Raw genomic sequence first — 22,403 nt, 5'->3', positions numbered from 1 at the left:
AAACTAACTTTATCATTATCAAAACAATCCATATTAGATAATGATTGAATTTGAACGATATCAACATTGTTGAGGCAGGACATTGTAAAGACAAGAAAAAAAATTAAAGAATGATGATACTTGATATTAAAAGGAGTGTTAGAGTTCAATATTAGTTAAGAGTTAGGATTTGAAGTTTGTAAGAGTTTCACAATATTAAGATTATTATCTATTAGAGTTTTATTGTTTTTAGGAATTAACTAGTTGATTAGTTTTTCTGTTAGTTAGATAATGATAAAAATCCTAGTCTAAGTAGAATTTGTAAGATCATATAAAATCACATAAACATTCATATGAATTACTACTTATAAAGAATATTGAAAAGAAAAGAAAAGGTTAGTTTCTGTATTTTTCTTAGCATAAAACCAACACGGGTTTTGTTTAACATAGAAAAAATAAATATATTTCATATGAATAAATACTTGTAAAGAATATTGCTAAGATAACGAATAAAGCAAGTTTATCATTTTCATTATAAGAGTTGTTCCAATTAGTATGAAAATTAGTTGTATTATCTTCATAAGATACTTATTGTTATTCTTTCTTTCTTAAAATAATAATGAAATAGAGACAAATAAATATATCTTTTTAATGAAAATGTCCATAAAATATTGCATTCTAAGATTTTAAAATTAATGTTCAAGCATTTAGATTATTGAGCTGAATCATATGGGAGGATTCATATAAATGATGTTTTTTGTTTAATAATTATAAAAAAATAATTTTTAATTATCATAGAGATTGTCGAGGCTATAAAAAACCTCTACTAAAAAATAAGCTTCCTTTAGATCAAGTTGGTTTTACTTTAAGAATATTTAGCCTTAGTCTTGGTTTAATTTGAAAACTTGTGCCTTCTGCTAACTAGAAAAAAAGATAATGTGTTTCTAGTTGTTAACCAGGTCGCATCAATTAAATGACTGCTATAAGAATCCGTGTCAAATATCACATTACCAAATATCACAATTTAGATAATTTGGAGACCTATTAGTGTGCATTTTGAGTAACGTGTGAGAAACCTTCAACAATTAAATATCAACTTTTATTATTTTATTAAAAGCGTTATAATGTCTTTTTTCTTTTTTAGTTCGCGCATGTGATTGATAGTTGTTTAGTTTATCACCCTTATGTTTTTTTTTTTCTCTCTCTCTCTCTCTTTTTTAAATCATGGTGATCATCAAAATTTTAGAATTATTCTTTTATTTATATAGACATTTTAATTTTAATTTTATTTTTTATTCTTCACCCTTTATAAAATGTTTATTTATTTTTAATTTCTTCATTCAATTCTAATTTGCGATGTATTTTTTTTTTCTTCAATTCAATCCTTATTATTTTGATTGTTTTTTAGGTTGTTTTGTTAAATTAATTTTTCTTTTTAATTTCACCCTTCATTCAAAAAAAAAATTATTTTTTTATTTCATCTGAGATCCTTATTCTTTTTTTTCTTTTAGGTACTTTTGTTAAATTATAAAAATTGATTTTTTTTTAAATTTTATCCTTTCATAAAGAATCAAATTTATTTTTTATTTTGATTTTGATTTTCATTCTTTTAATTAATTTTTATTTTTTTTAATTTTATCATTTAATATCTAATTAATTAGAAATTAAAATAAATAATTTTTCTAGATTGAATGCTTCTAATCTGATAATTCAAATCACTTATTTGAAAAGTTACAAGTGTTAATATTTTTTATTTATTTATTTTTTTTAGCTTTTGACTATCTATATTGTTTTACTTTTTCTTTTTACCATGGTTGATGGGTAAATTTACTATAATTGAACTTTCCTTTCCAAGACGAATCCATTACCAAGATGAATCCATTAACATCAAAACTAATTCTTTTTCTTCTTATTGCTGAAATATAGCTAGGAAAATTCTCTTTATTTTCTAGTAATTTTCTTTCTCATTTCTCATTACTCAAGTACATAAACATAATAAAAATAAAGTTGAAGGATTGAAAAATAAAATCATAAGACTTTATGGATTTAATTGAAATAAATAAAAACTTTGAGGACTAAAATGAACTTTTGCTAGTTATTGCTCCCCTTGAGAAACGTGGACCGTGCATATGGGTGTAGTTTCATAGTTTGAATTAATTTCCATGTATCCGTAAATTATAGCTTCAACATCTTATATCTAATTAACTTGAAAATATTTTAACATGGGCACGAAAATGCATTATAAAGAAAAGAAAAGGTTTAAGGCCTGACTGAAGCCCAATTCGCAATGTTTGGTTAGACCATGGCTATTATTAATTATTAATTAACTATAAACCAAACGAGAGATGGTGTTTATTGAATATGGTTATACTTAAAATTTGATTAAATATATCTAAAACCAATACCAAATCACTACTAAAAAACGAATTAATACTAGGGCTCTAGCTCATGATCCAATGAATAAAAGTAGAGGTTCTATGCAATCATATTACACAGTGCCATTATACAGGCCTTAGACAAATTGTTAGGAGGTCACATGAGAACATTTATTTTTGTTGTTTATAATGTAATGTTCCATTTTTATCCTTAATCTATATTGTTTTAATTTTTTTATTTCTAATATTTTTTTTGTGGTTCTATGTTATAAAAGTTATTCTCCGCATGGAAAGTAATAGACATTCATATGTAGGTTTCCCTATATTTATATCATATTTATTATACGTTTATATATCAAATAAAAAATAAGTTTTTATTATTATCCATCATCCAAATATTATTTGTTATTTGAAGTGAGAGAATATATATATTAAAAAATAATTTGGTGGTGATATCATTGCAGCATCTCATGAGGACTCTTACGAGGTCAATTCATCAAGTGCCCTATTATTTGATAATAAGGTCATTTTCACATATTTAATTAAAAATATCTAATCACTTAAAATTAATTATATTTTCGGGCATCGATCGAACATATCCCAAGACACGTCAAAACTGGCAAAACAAAAAAAAAAAAACACAACAAAGAAGAAATTAAACCCTTGTGGGCATCTTAGTCTTCACGGGATCATATTTTATTGAGGTCCCGTGAATTAGGCACACGGTTGCTTCCGAGAAAGACATTGGGGCCGGCCGCAAGAATCTTTCTAACAAGTTAACGTACTAGTTTATTAAAATAATTTGTAGTCTAATCACCTTTTAATTTTTAATTTGTTTAAGTTGTGCTTGTCTTATCCTTGTTAGGAATGTGGACGGAAAGAGAATGTTTGTTTTGCATAGAACATTTTATATGAACTTTTAAGTCTTGGTGAAACAATAAAGTTTCTTTACATTAATTCTGACCTTTCAGATAAGCATAGTTGAGTTAAAAAGGACATAAACCAAACTCCTCAAGCAAGTTGACAAATTATATATATATATACATAAAGAAGCAACTTTAAAAAAACATAAGATTTAGGTGCAATTTGTTTTTATTGTCCCACCAGACTCCTAGAAAATATTGATATTTTCTTTATTTTTTAAATTATTTTAATATAATAATGCTAAAAATAAATTTTAAAAACTAAAAAAATATTATTTTAATATATTTTTAAACTATAAGTATTCAACGATTACAGCTTTAAAAAACATAAAATTTAGGTGCAATTTGTTTTTATTGTCTCAGCAAGTTCCTAGAAAATATTGATTTTTTTATCTTTTTAAATTATTTTAATATAATAATGCTAAATATAAATTTTAAAAAATATAAAAAATATTATTTAATATATTTTTAAATCATAAGTATTCAACGGCTACCAACAACATTAAAATATTAAAGTTTATGATATGTTTAATAAATAAAATAGTATGAAATACTAATCATATTTGTACGCTCTCATCTTCTTATTGCTTAGATTATATGCCCAAATAGCAATGTCTAATTATGGAGGAAATTTCCATTTAATTTTTAAAGTTGGTTCTAACAATTACCTTAATAAACAGTAAAATATGGGCGCGGACTCTCATGATTATAAAAGAAAGAAAGAAAAAATATAATGGGTTTACCTTTATTATAGTCTCTTAATTATTAGGATGGCATGGTAGACATCTCCATATATCCCAAGGTTAATTTCTTGGTAAATGTTAATTATAATGCTTGTACACGTCTACTAAAGATATGACATTTTTTTTTAAAAAAAAGAAAAATATATGGCATTAATAAAACCATTAATTTCTCGATGCACACATCCTAATTGAAATTAAATAAAATTAAAACAAAGAAGAATCTCAAATAAACATCCCAATTTTACGATTAATTTCCTTGGGATTAAGCTAGGAAATACAAATACCTTGAGGAAATGTATATATCCGCTCATGATTCATTACTGATCTTCACGGTAGATAATTCTCGAGTTGCTAGCAGGTTCTTATAAATCTCATAAACCAACCTCTTCTCAAACGCTTCACTCGGGTAATTAGGAGCTTTAACTTGCCTGCCTCTTGGAACCCTTCTGTTTCCAAAAACATTTGTTCCATCCACATTTCCAGCGAAACTAAGCATCATGTTAATATATGCGTTCTTGAGCTTGCTCATTAGCTTCAATGGTGAAGCAATGCTATTCAAAATTCTTAACTTGGGCACTGCTTTGATCTTCCATACCCTTCGTGGGCTACCTCCGAATCTCGTCACCTTAATGTTCTTTCGGGCTATGATCGCACCGTCGAATCGCTGGTATCGCCTTCTTCTCCAGTATCTCTTCCAAGAACCATAGAAGGAGCGAGGAGCCAGTTCCATTTTTAGTTTTTGAGAGAGAGAGGGAAGTTGTGGATTCTCTCTTGTTTTTTCTTGATGGAAGGGACTTTTGATCTACTTTATGCTTTGGATCGGTGGGGAAAGATATTTATAGGGGGGTTTGGGGTTGGAATATTTGGATGGCGGAGCAACTGGTTTGTTAATTACTGAGAAACAGTGTTACGGCATATGCCATGTTCAGGTCAACGAAAGGAGGTTAGCTCATTAAAGGTGTTGGTAATGGAGTGGGGCGCATATAATAATAGTTATTTTTTATTTAAAAAATATTATTATGTAAAAATATATGTAAAAAAACTAAAAATTAATTAATTTAAAATAAAAAATAATTAATTTCTTTTTAATTTTTAAATCACACAAACAAATTATAAAGTTAGGTTGTGAGAATTATTAGGCCTCCTATTGAAGGTGTGTGGCTTGTTTTGACTTTTGTTGAAGGCCGACAACATAACCGACCAAACTTATAGCTTCAATAGCGTTTATTTTTCCCTCATGAATCCGAGGTCTAACTTCTAACCATATGAAGATTTTGAATCAAGATCGACAGCGAGTGCGAGATATATTAATTAATACGGCAATTCAGTCTAAGGGCCTCTACAACCGTATCGAACAATATTTTCTTTATAAAAAAAATTATGCAAAAAAAATTAATAAAATAATAGTGCAAGTGTTGACATGAAAATATGATATGTAGATATTTTGTATATATATAGTTCAAGCAGTAAAAATTCATATATAATTTAATTAATATAAAAAATACAATATAATTATTTATCTCCATGGATTTTCATCTTACAAACAAAAGAAGGATGGAGATGCAGAGAAGAGAATAAATACTATACACTTTCATCTACAGCAACTTAAACATCATTCATTTCTATTTACCATATATATTTTGCATCTGCTGTGCTCTTTCTTGGTTGTTTTTGAGAAAATAGTTAGCTCAAAAGTCAATTAATTATTTGTAAAATTGGTACTTTCTTAATTTTTCATGAATAAGAAATTCCTGCGCTGTTAATATAGATTTCACCGACAAAATTAGTCAAACATGTTGCTTTCGCTTATCTCCTGTGTCTAATGCCCTGGGAAAATAAATGAAGAAGAAGAAAATAATGATTTTTGGGAAACAATTTCACTCCTCAACTAACGATTCATCATATCCACGTATCAAATTGAAATGGATTTATATTTTACATGAAAACGAAAAAACAGTTGTAAAATCGCAAGTTTACACGATTTTAATATGATTTTATTAATTTTTAATTTTTTTAAAAGGATTTTACATGATAAATATATTTTAATTTATAAAATTATATAATTTTATATATCAACTCATAATTTTAACAGATATGGACAATTAGGCTAATTAGTAAGTTTGTATTTGTAAGTTTGTGAGTTAGCTCTTCTGTGAGCTTGTAATTATATAAAAGAAAAAAAGATTATATAAGATTTCATTAACTAAATAATCTAATATATAATTAGATGGACCGATATATTTTTAAAATTTAATTTTTAGCCTAAACTCATATTTAAAAGGGTTAAAAGTAGGGTAATAATTTAATATTAGTAAAGTGTTAGACATAATTAATATGGATCTAATTTGCTTTCAGATCCAATATTTTTAAGTTCAGCTGCGCGTTGTGTCTAATTATATATATATATATATATCAAGCGAGTTATTAGAACTAATATCATTAAGTTCATTTATATTCTAAGCTCAAGCAAACACAGGTCTATTAAGTTGTCAAACCTAATATTTTTGTATTCAGTTATGCGCCGAACCCAAGTTGACCTGAGCATGATGAGCTATCAAACCCAATATTTTTGGGTTCAACTACATACTAAGCCCAAGTATATATGGTTCTGAAAAACTGTCAGACCTAACATTTTTGGATTTAACTACTCGCTAAACCCAAATAAATATAGGTCTAATGAACTATCAAATTCAATATTCTTGAGTTCAGCTTTGTATTGAGCCTTAGTATATATAGGTTTGGCGAAATAGATATAGTAAATCTCATGAGTTACCAGACTCAATATTTTTAAATCCAGTTATGTATTGAGACCTAATATATATAGGTCTGATGAGTTGCCAAACTTAATATTTTTTAGTTTAATTATGTGTTAAGTTCAAGTATACATAGGTTAACAAGTTATCAGATTTAATGTTGTTTGATTTAGCCATGAATTGAGCCAAAATAAGCATAAATTTAGCTAGCTGCTAGATCCATCATTAGGGGACTTGACATCTTGTAAAGTTCAAGTAGATATGGATACGAGGATCGCTATAGACCCTATATTAGGTCACAAGACTATGTTAAATGTTAATGTAAAAAATAATTATCTCTCTATATTTTTAAATGCATAAATGTTTTCTAATGGCCTACTATATTTCTATCAACATTAATATTATATAAAAGATATTTATCTCTTATTAATGCTATCAAATGAAAATGACATTTTAACTCCTCTACTCAAGCAACATGACTAGGTTTAAATGATATATATACCCTCGAATTACTTAGGTAAAGGGTTTATAATTTTTATTCTCTAAATATTTATATTTCTGTTTTCAAAGCATTTATCATAAAAAATAAGAATTCCACAATCTCTTATTAAAAATCATTGATTTTATCATTTGAAAGTTTTTAAATTCCATAAAAAAAACTATTTTGAAATTGCTAAATCTTTTACTATCAACCATCTATCTTGTGAGATTTAAAAATAAATAATATTAATGTGAATGTATGAGTATTCATTGTCCAAACACTCAAGAAACTTTTGTTTTTTGAGCTTATTGGATTTTAAAACATTATTATAATTAAATATATTAATTTAATAAAATAAAATTTAATAACAGATTTAGCAATTATATGCATGTGTGAGTTATAAGGACTGAGATACACTTCGTGTTTAATTAATTTTTGATGATATTTTTTTATGGGATTTTAGAACTAGAAAAATAAGTAGAGTTTCTATTGTAGTTCAATAAGCAAGGAGTTGATATCTGATAAGGCATTAATTGAAGTATTTGAACAGTATATGTTATTGTATTGCTATTTATTTGGTATTTCAGTTGGAATATGTTCATAATACGTCACAAAAAATTATAATGATAGAAAACCAAAAAAAACAATAATTCTATATTTATTTTCCCATATTTTATTACATTCAATTTTTATATTATCATAAGTATATATCAAAGTTTTAGCCCAGGCTGTGAAGCAATCCAGATGAGCCGAGCTTAAACAAATTTAAACAAGTTTAGCTTAAACCTCATACCTAACTAAGTTTGTCATAACCTCGAGCCGAGCTTAAGCCTTTTTTTGGATAAGCTTACTTTTAACACATCTAATTAAGCTCACTTTGACGCAGCTCATTGTAGACCTGCTCGAGTCTAATTAATTTAAACAAGTTTTAAGTTTTATGAATTAGACTTGTCATAAACACAAACCCAGCTCATGTATTAGACTTGTCATAAACACAAACCCAGCTTAAAAACTTGCTAAAACTAGGTGAATTTCACTTTGAAACATTAAAGTTAAGCTAATTACATCCTAGTAATATAAAATATATAAAAAACCTTTACCCCTTTAAGGAGGTCAGAGCAATTATTAAAACCTGCCAGCACTGCCATCCCCTTTATCGAGGTTTTATGATCAAACAAATAATAATTAACTTGGTTATATTTAATTGATTCAACGAGTTAGATAGTATTTAGTATTGTAATATAAAATATTTTTTAAAAACGTTATTAGTTTGAAAATATATTAATATATTTTTTATATTTTTTTTATATTTTACATTTATACATAAAAATATCTTAAAAAATTAAACAATATTAATTTATTACTTCTCTAAACCAAATGTATTTTTGAAATGTATTTACATATAATTTAGAATACAGAAACAAACATTAGTATCCTTGACCTATCAACTAAATCAAATTTTTAAGTGAATTAATTCTGAATGTACATGATTTAGTGCAGTTTTAGTGATAAATTTTGACATCCCTATTTAATTTAAAGTCAACTCTAATTTCTATATCAAAAAAGAAAAAAAATTCATTCTAACTTTAGATTAAAAATAACACATATGGTGATAAAGTTTCAGATAATAAGTGTATCGCACTATTACTTTGGATTTTATCTTCTTGATGCAAAGGAAAAGGAAGCCTTTCCTAGGGAATCAAAGGTATTAGTGAACAAATTGTTTCCTGCCCATGCCAAGTTGAATCAACTTAAAAAAATATTCTTATAGTGGATTTTTTATATTATTATTAAATTTAATTTAATAAATTAATTTGAAAAACTCTAAACTCCATTTCTTGTCAAGTCTGATTTTCAAACTATATCACATAAAAATTATCTCGACATGATTCAATCAATTTAAAAAATCTAAAAATAATCTAAATAATCAGTAAAAAAAATTAAGATAATATTTTTTTATAATATTAAAATAATAATATATTAAAATAACCCAAACTTTGTAGCTTAACTCGTCAATCCTATGATCTGGATCATGGACTCCACCATTGAATTTAACATCTTTGTTTTTTAAACTATTTTTTACTTAATGACATGATAAAAAAATAAATACTTGTAAAATTAAGCATTGACCAACTATCAGAATGTTTGTTTGAATTGTGATAATTTTATAAAAAAAAATCAAAATAAATTATATATACCAATTCATAACCAACCAAATTTTAAAAGATGAAATTGATAAAAAATAATAATACAAAAAGATTCAATTGAAAAAAAATAGAAGACAAAGCTTAAAAAAATAAAATCATTTTGTATTGTTATTAAATTCAACCTAGCGAGTCAAACTTTAAATCTTTCAACCCAACTTCTTACCCAACCTGAATTTAAAATTAACATACATAAGTCTCTAGATTATTTCTTTGACTTGACAAGTTCAAAAATAACTTGATAATATATTAGATTATATTAATTTTTACGACTTAACTCGCAACTTGAATCATGAGTTTCACTAGGTTTAAAAACTTTATTTTTTTAAAATATTTCATATTTAATGATATGATAAAAAAAATATATGTTTATAAAAATTAAGCACTAATTAACTATTAAGATGTTTATTTAAGATTATGATAATCTCACAAAAAATAAAATAAAATAAATTATGATGATTAATTTAAAATTAATAAAAAATTAAAGGATGAAGTTGGAAGAAAAAAATTTAAAAGAGAGAATTAAAAAAAAATTAAAAATAAAAACAATTTACTCCATGATGAAGCACCCTGACTTTTTTTGTTTATTAGTGGTGTAATGATACCAAGGCAAATTAGCCATCCTTAACGTCACACTACCTCGTGTTCAAAGTTTATATTTTTTTTATATTAAAATGTTTATATGTATTTTATTAATATTGGCCTTTATTCAAGGCATTCCATGTCCAATTTTTAAAGATTCTTATGTTTTTCCTAATCAAGTATTTAGATTCCATGCATCAAGTCTAAATTTATTATTTATAATATAGTTAAAAGCAAATTATCCTTAATCAAAATAAAAAAAAATCAATTAAACCATGTCAACCAATTAAAAATGTATTGGTCCAATAAACTGCGTAAAATTTCTCTGAATTGGTGTGACTCAAAAAATAACCACCACTGTCTGATCAGATCAACCCTCGCCTTTTGTTTTTCTTCTAAAATTTACCCTCTTTATCCAAGGACTAACCAAGGGTACTTCAATAGTTCAATTTAAGAGGGGCCCTCGCACTCTTGTTTATTTACTATCCATCCTTGTATTTCCTTTTCTTTTTCCATATTGAGTCCCCCTCCCCCAGCTTATGAAATCTTAGTATTTCCCCTGTAGTGAGCTTGTATTGCCTATACTTATATAGCATACAACATAAGCACAAATACCACTCCGCCATATAGCCCCACAATTCTCCAAAAATCTTATCCTTTGCTCACTTCGTAGAATGAAGCCAAAATCCAAAACCCACACAAAGACTAAAAACTCCAACTCCCTTTGGATATGGAATACAAATGACAGCAAGAGAAAGAATGGGAATCAATTCCCGGTACCCGAATTCCTTCAAGACGGTTACAAGAAAGTAGAGGAAACCATTCTGGGTCCTGGGGGCGGTGTTGGAATCGGATGTGGTATTGGAGCAGGCTTCGGGTTGGTGGGTGGACTCGGGTATGGTAGCTGGCCATGGAACAACACCAAGCTAGTTTTTGGGGTTGGTATGGGTTGTGGGGTTGGGTTCGGGTTTGGATATGGAAATGGGCTCGGGCATGGTTTTAGTTTAGATTCTTTGGAGTCTTACTTCAAGAAGGCTGGATTCTAACAAGAAAGGGCATGTGATTGAGATTTTATTTTAACTAAGAAGCTGTCAAGAAGACATTTTTGTGTTTTGTTTTATGATTTTCGTGATAAATGAGTTTGTATTCTGCATTATTATTTTGAGTTTGAATCAAAAAAGAATTGTGTTTTCATTTGAATGTGCACACTCATGAAAAGATTGACTAGGGCAGAAGACGCACTTCCATTCTCTGGTTCAAATCTTGTCACAGAAGGCATTTTGATGGGAAAAAAAGCGTTACAATGGTAGGCATTTATGCAAGACCTGCACACCCTTTTTCCACGAAAGGCTTTCAAGTTCATTGAGTTGAGCTACAAAGCGAAAGTAGTTTGCAACACAAGATTAACTGGCCTGCCTCTCATCATCCGCTGGAATCCGTTGGGATGTCAATGTAACCTGATTGCGTAATAGGAAACTGTCTAGGGAAACAAGTAAACTTCTGAGGTCATGGAGTTGAAGTAAAAACAAGTGAAAAATGCTTAGCAAAGTCGAGTGTGGCCTTTTGATGATCCTGCTAGACCTTCTTTCAATCTTTCGACAGAAAAGTTTAGATTTAGAAAGCCAGAACCAATCATCAACATATGTTATTGAGCTCGACTTGGCATGAGTGTGCTTCTAATTAAGGTAATGGATAAACACGCAAACACAAGCTGACGACACTCTGAAAAGCTCTCTCAAAGCAAGGGCTTGAGCGAGGGATGGTAATGGAGTTTAAGTAAAACGGATAATGCACCCTCCACCTTTGTCTCCACGAATTTAGCTTTACCTTCATCACCGCCTCTATACCCATCCGAGTCAAATTGCAAGGTACCATCTCCACCTCCATCGAAGGATGAACCTCATCGGAGGTTCGAATTCTACATCCACAAGGCCCTCATATTTGATTACACTAAAATTGGCCAAAGATTCTTTACATTTGAGCTGGACAGAGTGTTCTTTGATATAAAATTAGATTTAAGAAGTAGGGTCTTACATATTTATATATGATAGTCTAATGTAGAATTCATTACAACCGATGAAAGGACTCCAATGACTTCGAAAGAATTAAACGAGCCGTGTGTGGTGAAAATCTCATGTTTTTAATTTACATAATTGGATATGGAACTCCATGCAAGAAGAGGATACATTCTTGACTCTAAACACACCCACATCCATTCGGATAATTGGAGGCGGAGGCCATTGCCATCCCTTACTTGAACTGCTGAGGCCGGCCTTAGCAGTCAAGACTCCAGCTCCTCAGCTCCTGAGGTCTATCAGTGACACTCTATTGCGGCCCTGTTTTTGGCGAGAACAAAACCATTTCTTGCAAACTGCACCTTTCCAAAGCAGATTTCATCCAAAAGAATTACTTTGCAGATGCAGAAACATTATAGCGAACCAGGTGGGTATCGAAATGTCTGCTTTACTTCAAATTTTACCAATTTACAGAAGCAACAGCAGAGCATTGAGCTGCTCAAAGGAAGCATAAGGTCCCCACCCTACAAACAGGAAATCTGACAAACAAGACACTGACAGAAGAAAACATAATGTCAATGGGAATTGGCTATCCAGCAGAAATGACAATCTGTTCTCAAACTCTAACCAAATTGACACATAGCTTTACTATGAAAGAGGTCATTCGGTATCATTTGAAACCAAATTTGAAAACAATAAACTGATAAATTGTTTGTTTTTGTCTTTTGATTTCAAAAGACGTAAAAAATCAACAATCAGTTTTCAGTGGATACAAACAAAAACCAATTACATAACAAAACGAACTCCAAGCTTTTCTTGCTCCAGCCTGCATAAGCTTCATTGAAGCTCTTAGCAGCAAATCTTACAGAGCACTCCACACGAAAGGGAGTAAATAAAAAAATCGGTCACATTGCCCACTTCCATTAATTACCACAATTTGAGGTTACCTGGGTCTAAAACCAGGGATAATACACACAGCAGCCAGCAGCTAAATAATGTTTGCTAGAAAACCCCAGCAAAAGAAACCTAACAGAAACAATTTTTTCTTCTTCAACTGAAACAGAGAGCCAGCCATCATGAAGAACACAACTTAGTTGCTTAAAACATTAACTTGTGTATTCATAAGTCATACAACAAAAGACAAATTAACCAACCCACTCCATCTCCCCTCTAAGATGAAGACACGTCACTCTTGTCCTTCTTAGGATGAATAGCCCCAACAAGGGCTTCGATCTCTTCCTTGACTCGTTCAAACACACTTGGTCCTTTTACTTCATCTATGGGGGTATCCTCATCAATATCATCACTTCTTCCATGTGTTTCCTTATGATGGCGTGGAGATTTTCCACTATGGACGATTGCCTCTATCTCTTCCTTGACTCTTTCAATCACATTTGGCGCTTTTACATCCTTTTCTTCTGCATCAAAAATGAAAAAAATTACAGCAAAAAAAATATAATCTTATTATGTTTTACTCAAAAACCCATCAAGAAAATCTACAGAATTAAATTGATAACACTGTACCTGATGGTGAAGGATAATTTTGGTCTGCTTTTGGTTCTGCCATTGAAAGTAAAAATCTCTCTTGATTAAAATTTGTGCCTCTGACTCTTAAGCCTTAGCCAATCAGGGATTTGGTTATTATAGAGTTTTCCATCAGGGCCGTCAATTGTACACATGATGACGTGAATGGATCAGATGCTACTTACTATTCATAATTGATTTATTGGATAAGCATGTGCTCACGCGCAAGTTGCGTGTTTCTTATCAAAGAATAATTAGGCATCATGAAATGGCATTCGGTGTGCGAAAAGGTTTTTTAAAATATTTTTTATTTTTTTAAAATTAATCTTTAATATTAATATAAAAAAGAATAATTATATATAAAAAACTCGCTCATACAGGACCTTATTATTATTATTATAAGCTCGGCTTCCCAGCCCATTGCACATTCTTATCTTGCCTTGGTGTCAAATGGACCCACCCATATTCCTATCAATTTGTTTGCTTTTCTTAACCCAAAAAATGGTAATTTATGAATAATATTCTTACCCTGCACAATGAATGAATCACTGCCATGTAACTTTAACCGACTTGGTAGGATTACCGGTGACTTATTCAAGGTTTAAATTAAGCTGGATTTTAATTAAAAAAATAAGAGAAAAATTAACTTGGTATAGCTTTAATAAAAATTTAGATTGATGCGTAACTTGATAAGCTCAAGAAAATTCAATCAAAATTTATTTATTTTTTATAAATAAATAAATAAAATTTATTTAATTAACTCGTTGTTTTTTACCCGACATTTTTTCTGAATCGAGATTTGAGTCAGGTTTAAAAAGTATGGAAAGAATTGTTGTGTTGAGCATAAACTCTGCTTGCCATTCTCTGTGGCCATTTTGCCTTTTCCAAATATTAGTGTAACTTTTCTTACCTTAAACTTCTCATATTTAGCATAAGCCTTTTTTTATATATATTTGGATTGGATTTGACATAATTATCCTAATTATTAAAAACTTAGTGGGGTTAAATGAATTTTATCGGTTAAAATTTTATTTAATTTAACTAAAAATTTATCTTGAAATTAAACTCTAAATCATAAAATTCCATAACAACTTTGAGTAATCAGGAGAATTCCCATTAAAATTGTTAATGGTTCACATAATGACGTTGGGCATATGCAAATCAATTATTTCTTATTAGAGGATAATTAGACATCATAAAATTTTCCCATATTTTATACACACACATACATACCCACGGATAAATAAATTTGTCTTAATTATTTTTTGAAAATTAAATTTATTTTCATATACACCTCACTCACTCGAATATTATTAAAATGAAAAATATAATTATGTTAGTTTAAAAAATTAAACTTGGAATAAAAATATATTATTATAAAAAGACATAATAGATATAATTACAAATGTAAGAATTTATTGAAGGTTATATAAAAATAAATTGCATGAATTATCAAAAAAAAAAGTTTCCCATTATATTCATTTTGAAATTCTAGCAAACTATGTTTTTGCAATTTCTAAAACTCAATTATAAAAGAGATTCAATCCCATCTCGACGCATAAATAAATAAATAAAAGTTATAATGTTTAAATTGTAATTATTACATGCATTCATCATATCATAACAGAAAGACTTATCAAATAAAATTTTTTATGATCCTAGACCTTTAATTATTAGATATTTATAGTTTGAAAAAGAGATAAACCTCGGATTTCTTATATGTATCTCTCTTCTATAATGTAAATATATATTAAACATCATTAAATTCCTCAATTGAAACTTAATCCTAGAATATCTTGACAGGGAAACTAAAAAAAATGCTAATATTGCCGCTTGCATTTTGAATTAAAAATCAATAAAACTTCCCTATTAAAGAATTTATTTTCCATTACATGAACTTCAAATCAAAATAACTTGCAATACACAGTTGATAACTCAAAAGCTTATTTCATAGTAAGACACAACTCTTTAAGATACAACACATACCTTTTTGATCCCTCTTACCTTTCTTTTGACAGAAACTCTTGATTTCCAAATACCTATTTAGGTTGATATATATATATATAATTTTGATATTCTAGTGTTAAAAATAATTTTTTTTAAATATTAAAAAATATTATTTTGATGTATTTTTTTCAAAAGAACACTTACAAAAAAAAAATACTATCACGTTTTCAAACACCCTTTTAAAATAAATTTTTTAAAATAAATTGTTGTCACTGCAAACTGTTGATTCAATAATCCAGAGGGAGTTAAAAGATATTCATCACTTGTAATTTTGACCAATTTACATTTAGTATGTGCTATGTTTATGTTCAATTTAATGAATGAATGTGTTCCGTTAGGGCAAAACAAAGCAGAAGGGCCAATCCTGCTACAAGCCAAGAAGCAGCAAACTAATTGAACACCATGAAAGATGTACAAGGACATGATGTTTTTCTTGTAAAGGAGAAACTTTGACTGATAATTTTGCATCTATCAGTAATTACCTCCTCCCAGATTCCACATCTTCAATAGGCATAGTCGAGTCACGTGCCAGATGCAGCCCCAAAAACCCATCATTATCACCTTCTTTGCTCTCAACATGTGAATCCATTGGCTCTGCATTGAGTGGATTTACAGTAGCAGCTGCTTGTGAATATGCACCTGACTCCTCGAGTTCCCGAAAGTAAGCGTAAGGTCCCCAACCTGCATGCACAAGGTCAGGTGAACATGTCACCGCAGAGAAGAAAACATAATGCCAATTCATTTAGGTTGTGGTCAGATTTGGTGACTGACACTTCTAAAGAATTAAGACAACCATTTAGCAGAATGCAACTTGAAATTTTGCATGCTCCCTTAGATTAAAATGAGTTCCACGTAGAAAACAACAATAACATGGGAATTAGCTATGTTTTGGATATCAGAGTCTGCATCAGGCTCCAGCATTAGAAGCTTCATAACAATCTTGGACACAAAGAACGTAGCCCCCCTTCCATTACTCTGATTTGAGTGTAAGGGTCTAAAACCAGAAAATTGCAGCAGTCAGCCGCAGCCGTGCAGCTTGCATCTATGATAGCAAGAATGCTCTAAGAAGCTAGGTATTAATTGGATATCTTTAGTTGTAACCTAGATGTCTAATCAAAATAATATTCGTGCACAAGGCGGATAAGCTTAAAATTAAATCTTAATCATTCTCTAGCAAAGAACATGAAATGTTCCAATCAAAATCCTTCCTGGACTCTAATGTTCAACAAAAATTAAAGGAGCCATATAAAATTTGCCAACAAACATACCTTGAGGATGATATGGTGGAGGAAAGAACTGCAAATAGCAAAATGTTGCCACTACTAGTCCTGCAAAAGATGCCTCTGCAATAGTTAGCAAAGGCAATCATCCAATAGACAAAATGAGGAAGTTTCATCTAGATGACTAAATGAACAATGAAAAGGAACACACCTAAAAGACCTCCTGCAAAGACATCCTGCCAATGATGCCAGTAGTCATCCACTCGGGAAATGGCAACAAGACATGCAGCTAGTAGTGGTAAGAAGACGATACATAGTTTTGCAACATGGCCCCCACGGTCAAACGCTTGTAGTTTTCCAGACAAGTAGAGTGATAGGAAACCCAGACCAGCAAAGGACCCTGGAAATTGAAAATCATTATTCCTCAAAGCTAAAATGACTGCCAAAAGTATTGAACCAGCATAGCTTTGGTATGAGGTGTTCAATTTCTGCAGCTTTGACCAAGATTTCCATATTTCAATGTAGGATAAAAATATTTCATCATCACTCGGCATAAATTAGCTTCGTGGTCGAGAATGTTTTAATTGTTTTGTATAGAAATTATTTGTAATGGTGAACACTTACATGAAGTGTGCCCACTGGGAAAACTCTTATGCCCTTCCTTAATGACACTTTCCTCACCACTGCATATCACATTTCCCAACTGATCATAAACCTGTAGATCAATAAGGTTTCAGTTATTAAATTATGTAACCAATGTGGACAGGAGGGGATCTTATACCAATCGTCATAGTAGAAAGTAACAAATTAACCAATGTGGACAGGAGGGGATCTTATATGAATCGTCATAGTAGAAAGTAACAACTGCAGGTCCATAAAAGCATACATCCTTTCCATCAGGAAAGCAACGCCAAAAGAAATCAGGTCGAGGCCGACCAACTGCATTTTTTATTGCATCAGTAATGACAGCTGTCACTAGAATGGAGAATAAGAGGCCTGCAATAGTGAACACACATAAAGCATCATGAGAATTTTTTCAGCGGACATGGAAGATATCTTTTACCGATAAAAAGGTAAGTAGAAGGCAGGATGTTATCACCTAGTATGGCATGATGAAGATCATAGATGTCTCTCCTACGAGAGTAGACAAACAGGAATATCACCACAGGCAAGAGAACAGCATATATCTAATCATCAGAAAACAGAAAGGGTCCCATCAATGTTATTGTTCCTCACATGGTTTCCTTGGAACATATGTTATTATTTAGCAAATGAAGCCACAATACTTACTGGGACAGTCCAAACAGGCACTGTATTATCTAACAAAGGGTATTTAAGATCTGTCATCATATCTTTCCCAACATATCGATAAAATGGAGGCGTGAGATAGAGGATGAACTCTATCACCACAAGAAGCAGAAGTATAAGCCAATCATGCATGTGTGTCTTTGCAAGTGAAGCTCCATGGGACCTCACAGTACGTACACCATAACCAAGCTGGAACTCCCTCATTTGGAACTCTCTCATCTTGTACTGCATTTATGCATGTCACCATTTAGAGTAATCTAATATCAGACTTTGAGCTCCAAATAAAGGGGCATTAGGAAAGTAACATAAGGTCTGTTTGGTGAAATATGATAACAGGTATTAACAGTAAAAATTATAAGGGAAGTTATTGATGTTATGCCTTACTTTTACTGTTTATGAATGCAAGAAAGGTATAAGCACCTTTCTCAATGCATATGCAACTCGAGCTCCATAATCATCAATCATACAAACATTAAAGAGCAAAGAATAAAGAAGGAAACCCAAATTATGCATGCAGCAGTATCACTTCTTAAACATACATATCATAAATACACTTACAGCAGAATTAACTATTCTAGATCATGAATTTTGACACTTGATACTGAAATATTTTTATCTGTGGACTAAGAATGAATAAAACAGGAACCTCAGCACCGACAGAAAATGACTAGGGACTATCTTTACCATTGAACAGAAAATAGCACTACGTAATAGCATCTATTATAAAGCTTAAATAGGTACAGCAAAAATGAATTGATAAAGAGGTTCTCCATAACCATGAAATTTATAGTGATTATAAAAATGAAAGAGCTTAAATTCAGCAACTTTTTCAGAAAAAGAGCCAGAAAAATAGAGCCACTAGCCTTGTAAACACAAACCCAAAACTTCACATTGTCATATTGCAGAGAGGTCTTCACACCTCAATGAAGATATTTTAGCAACAACTATACCTCTTCATTCGTGTGCTCTATTACTGGAAGGTCATCAGCGAAAATGACTGACAATTATTCACAGTCATATCCAGCCCGTTGATTAATGTATCCTTGATAACCCCAACAAACCAATATTCAGGTGAAAAAATGAAGATCCCACTGGTCACACAATTCATTAAGTTTAATACAGTGGTCAGATTGGGATTCACTAATCAGCAGATTGTGAGCTTATATACTAAGTGTTCGAACGCAAGAAATGCATGCTACCCTTAACTGCATTCTCCACCCAGTTCTATATCAGGCCAAAACCTCAGATATAAAATTATCAAACTTTTAATCAAAACCCAAACAGTAGACTTGGTACATATATAGGGGAAAAAAAACACCTATATCAAATGTTATATATAGTGTTTAAACTACTAATCACAGCATCTAAATGTGAAATGTCAAGACCATCCAATACCTGGATCATCAGCATTCCATTCACTCACCAATCTGCAAAATTAGTTCCCTATGCAGTGATGCTTGCTTGTTTCCAAAAAATGCTATGCAGAAATGTCATCAAGATAATGTTCTTCATGAAAGCATTATCCCAAACATTGGTAGCCATTTATTCTGTGGCATAACTTATTGACAGTAACCAATGAATTTTAAAGTCTTTATTGTTTTAACACCTTGAAGGACCAGCTAACAGGACTTCTCATGAAGGATGATAGAGCTTCTTCCATTGTTTCAAACTGCACCATTGATTAAGACTTGCAACCCAGGTTCAGAATCTGAAGATCAGTACTCCTGGCCTTCATTATTAGCAAGTCCTCAATGTTTAGATGCCATACAACTAAATATTGTTCACAATAAACTGGATAAAATAAAACTTCTGATCTTAACAAGTGCTATGCAATCACTATAATTACCCTCATCAAGGAGTCCTACAACTGCATCCAGAATTACCACTGGAGAAAAGCACAGCCCTTACACTTATCCTCCCTAATCTGAAATGCGTGATAGTTTATCACCATAAGAGGTGGCACATGGCATGCACAAAACTGTTATACTTATCCTCTTATTGAACTATTAAACTATTAAACTTAACACAATCACCCATCACCAGCATCATGAAACCAGCTCCAAAACTAAAGTGATCAACCATAGACACTCATTAAGAAGTATCTATGCGAAACTAGAGATTGGAGCTAAACCACAATAATAATAATAACAACAACAACAACAACAATAATAATACAAAGCCATGTGATATAGAAAATCCATTGCACCTGTTTTCTCAAGTCTTCCAACTTTGCATCATTGTAAAATAACAATCTAAGATAAGTTTCTGGAAACCACTGGAAAAATATAACATTTCATAGAATAATTGGAGAAGGCAGATTAACCCAATGCTCCAATTTAAAGAGTCACTTCTCACTTGTTATTTTGACTACTCAACTAAAGCCTAGATAGCAAATCTACAATTCAATTATATGTATTATTAATATTAGCCGAATGCTTAGTAAGGTATGTATGGGACAAAACGAAGATTCAACTTATGATGTATTAAACCTAATGAGACTTGCAAGATCTAACACTCCTCCATTAATGGCTGTTTTTTATGGAACAAATCAACAACCAATAATAATAATAATAATAATAATAATAATAATAATAATAATAATAATAATAATAATAATAAGCCATGTGATATAGAAAATCCATTGCACCTGTTTTCTCAAGTCTTCCAACTTTGCATCATTGTAAAATAACAATCTAAGATAAGTTTCTGGAAACCACTGGAAAAATATAACATTTCATAGAATAATTGGAGAAGGCATATTAACCCAATGCTCCAATTTAAAGAGTCACTTCTCACTTGTTATTTTGACTACTCAACTAAAGCCTAGATAGCAAATCTACAATTCAATTATATGTATTATTAATATTAGCCGAATGCTTAGTAAGGTAGCAAATCTACAATTCAATTATATGTATTAATATTAGCCGAATGCTAAGTAGGGCATGTATGGGACAAAACGAAGATTCAACTTATGATGTATTAAACCTAATGAGACTTGCAAGATCTAAAACTCCTCCATTAATGGCTGTTTTTTATGGAACAAATCAACAACCAAAACCCACACTGAATAAAATAAATGCCTAATATTTGGAGGAAGGATTCAACTACAGCATTCCCTGAATCCCTATTTAACAATTACAAGCAAATATACTGAATCCTCTCCGATTACTAGCTCTAGGCAAGTATACTGAATCCTCTCCGATTAATAGCAGTGAGTAGCAATTAGCTCTAGTTGTTCAATGCTTTCATTTTTCAGTGGTTTTATTACATTAAATTTTAATTTGCTTTTTATTCCAGGTGTCAAATTTCAACACAGACACAGCAGGCATAAGTAGAGACTTCCTCTTTACCCTCAAAACTCTAAAACCCCAAATTTTAAAATCCTTCTTCAACAATGATCTGATCTCTCACCACAAAAGTCCAAATAAACCCACCAGATTTCACAAAGAACTACAACATATTCTCTTACATATATTGTTATGTTGGTAGAGGAAATCTAAAGGAGTCGCATTCTGCTACACAAGTAAAATGTCAACAACATCAAAAACAACAAAGCAAACCCACATAAGATATTCCAATTTAAAAACCAAAGACTACGAACAAAAGAGAAAGAAACAACCTTTACAGAAAAGAACCACTAACCTAAAAGAAGCGTCTAAAATTCTTAAAGCGAGAAAGAGATTCATAATCCCACAAAGGCATTGTACTCACCCACCAAACAAAACCGCAGAAGATTAAAGACTTATTTATTAAGTTTCAGTGATAGTCCTTAGATATAAATAATGTCCCAGAAAGTGTCAACATGGCATAGGAAGGTTCCTATTAGTCAACAACGTTCATATGAAACACACAAACAATGTCTTATCCACCTCAAAAGATAATAAAGATGAAAGCTTTGAGAAATGATTATAAAGAAGAAGCCAAACATATGACTACATAAAGACAACTCAAAGAATGCAAGAATTTACCAAAAGAAAACAAAAGGGTAAATTACCTGGTAAAAGAAAAGGTTGGGTGCTTGCTGAGAAATTGAAAGAGAAACAAATGGGGCCAACCACTTTTGTTCAAAGATTATTTTGATTGCTTTAATACCAAAGTGTTTCTCCCAAAATCGACGACATCTTCATTGCCGAATCTAACTGGTTTAGGAAGGCAATTCTGTTACGATCGTGTTTGGAAGTATTTTGTTGTTTTTAAAATTGTTTTTGACTTTTAAAATGTTAATAATATTTTTTTTATTTTTAAAAAATTATTTTTTAGAATAGTATATTAAAATAATTTAAAAATAT

At 30.5% G+C, this 22,403-nt stretch overlaps 3 protein-coding genes and 1 pseudogene across 3 annotated transcripts; 1 reads left to right on the top strand and 3 right to left on the bottom strand.

Moving 5' to 3' along the window:
* Positions 1-4,327: 4,327 nt before the first annotated feature.
* LOC105123516 (uncharacterized) lies at positions 4,328-4,750 on the bottom strand. The gene has a single exon (XM_011023147.1). It carries the CDS (start codon positions 4,748-4,750, stop codon positions 4,328-4,330), a length of 423 nt encoding a protein of 140 aa, XP_011021449.1.
* A 5,964-nt stretch (positions 4,751-10,714) lies between these two features.
* On the top strand, positions 10,715-11,086 carry LOC105123515 (glycine-rich protein). Its single transcript, XM_011023146.1, has one exon. It carries the CDS (start codon positions 10,715-10,717, stop codon positions 11,084-11,086), a length of 372 nt encoding a protein of 123 aa, XP_011021448.1.
* A 1,858-nt stretch (positions 11,087-12,944) lies between these two features.
* LOC105123418 (neurofilament heavy protein) lies at positions 12,945-13,689 on the bottom strand. Its single transcript, XM_011022998.1, has 2 exons — positions 13,580-13,689; positions 12,945-13,473 (listed from the first exon to the last, which is right to left on the bottom strand). The coding sequence occupies exons 1-2, from the start codon at positions 13,620-13,622 to the stop codon at positions 13,226-13,228; spliced, it is 291 nt and encodes a 96-aa protein (XP_011021300.1). The 5' UTR covers positions 13,623-13,689; the 3' UTR covers positions 12,945-13,225.
* A 2,123-nt stretch (positions 13,690-15,812) lies between these two features.
* Positions 15,813-19,156, bottom strand: LOC105123417 (lipid phosphate phosphatase 2-like; annotated as a pseudogene).
* Between the last annotated feature and the right edge of the window lie 3,247 nt (positions 19,157-22,403).

Source organism: Populus euphratica, unplaced genomic scaffold, assembly GCF_000495115.2.
Source record: "Populus euphratica unplaced genomic scaffold, PopEup_1.0 scaffold10.1, whole genome shotgun sequence".
Lineage (NCBI taxonomy): Eukaryota > Viridiplantae > Streptophyta > Magnoliopsida > Malpighiales > Salicaceae > Populus > Populus euphratica.
Note: the sequence above shows the minus strand (reverse complement) of the source record. Positions and strands in the feature narration are given on the sequence as shown.

Bases quoted from the DNA above. Each gene is read 5' to 3' on its own strand.
- LOC105123515 (XM_011023146.1), top strand. From the start codon at position 10,715: ATGAAGCCAAAATCCAAAACCCACACAAAGACTAAAAACTCCAACTCC.
- LOC105123516 (XM_011023147.1), bottom strand. From the start codon at position 4,750: ATGGAACTGGCTCCTCGCTCCTTCTATGGTTCTTGGAAGAGATACTGG.
- LOC105123418 (XM_011022998.1), bottom strand. From the start codon at position 13,622: ATGGCAGAACCAAAAGCAGACCAAAATTATCCTTCACCATCAG. The intron at 13,474-13,579 runs GTACAGTGTTAT...TTTTTGATGCAG, and splicing joins AAATTATCCTTCACCATCAG to AAGAAAAGGATGTAAAAGCG.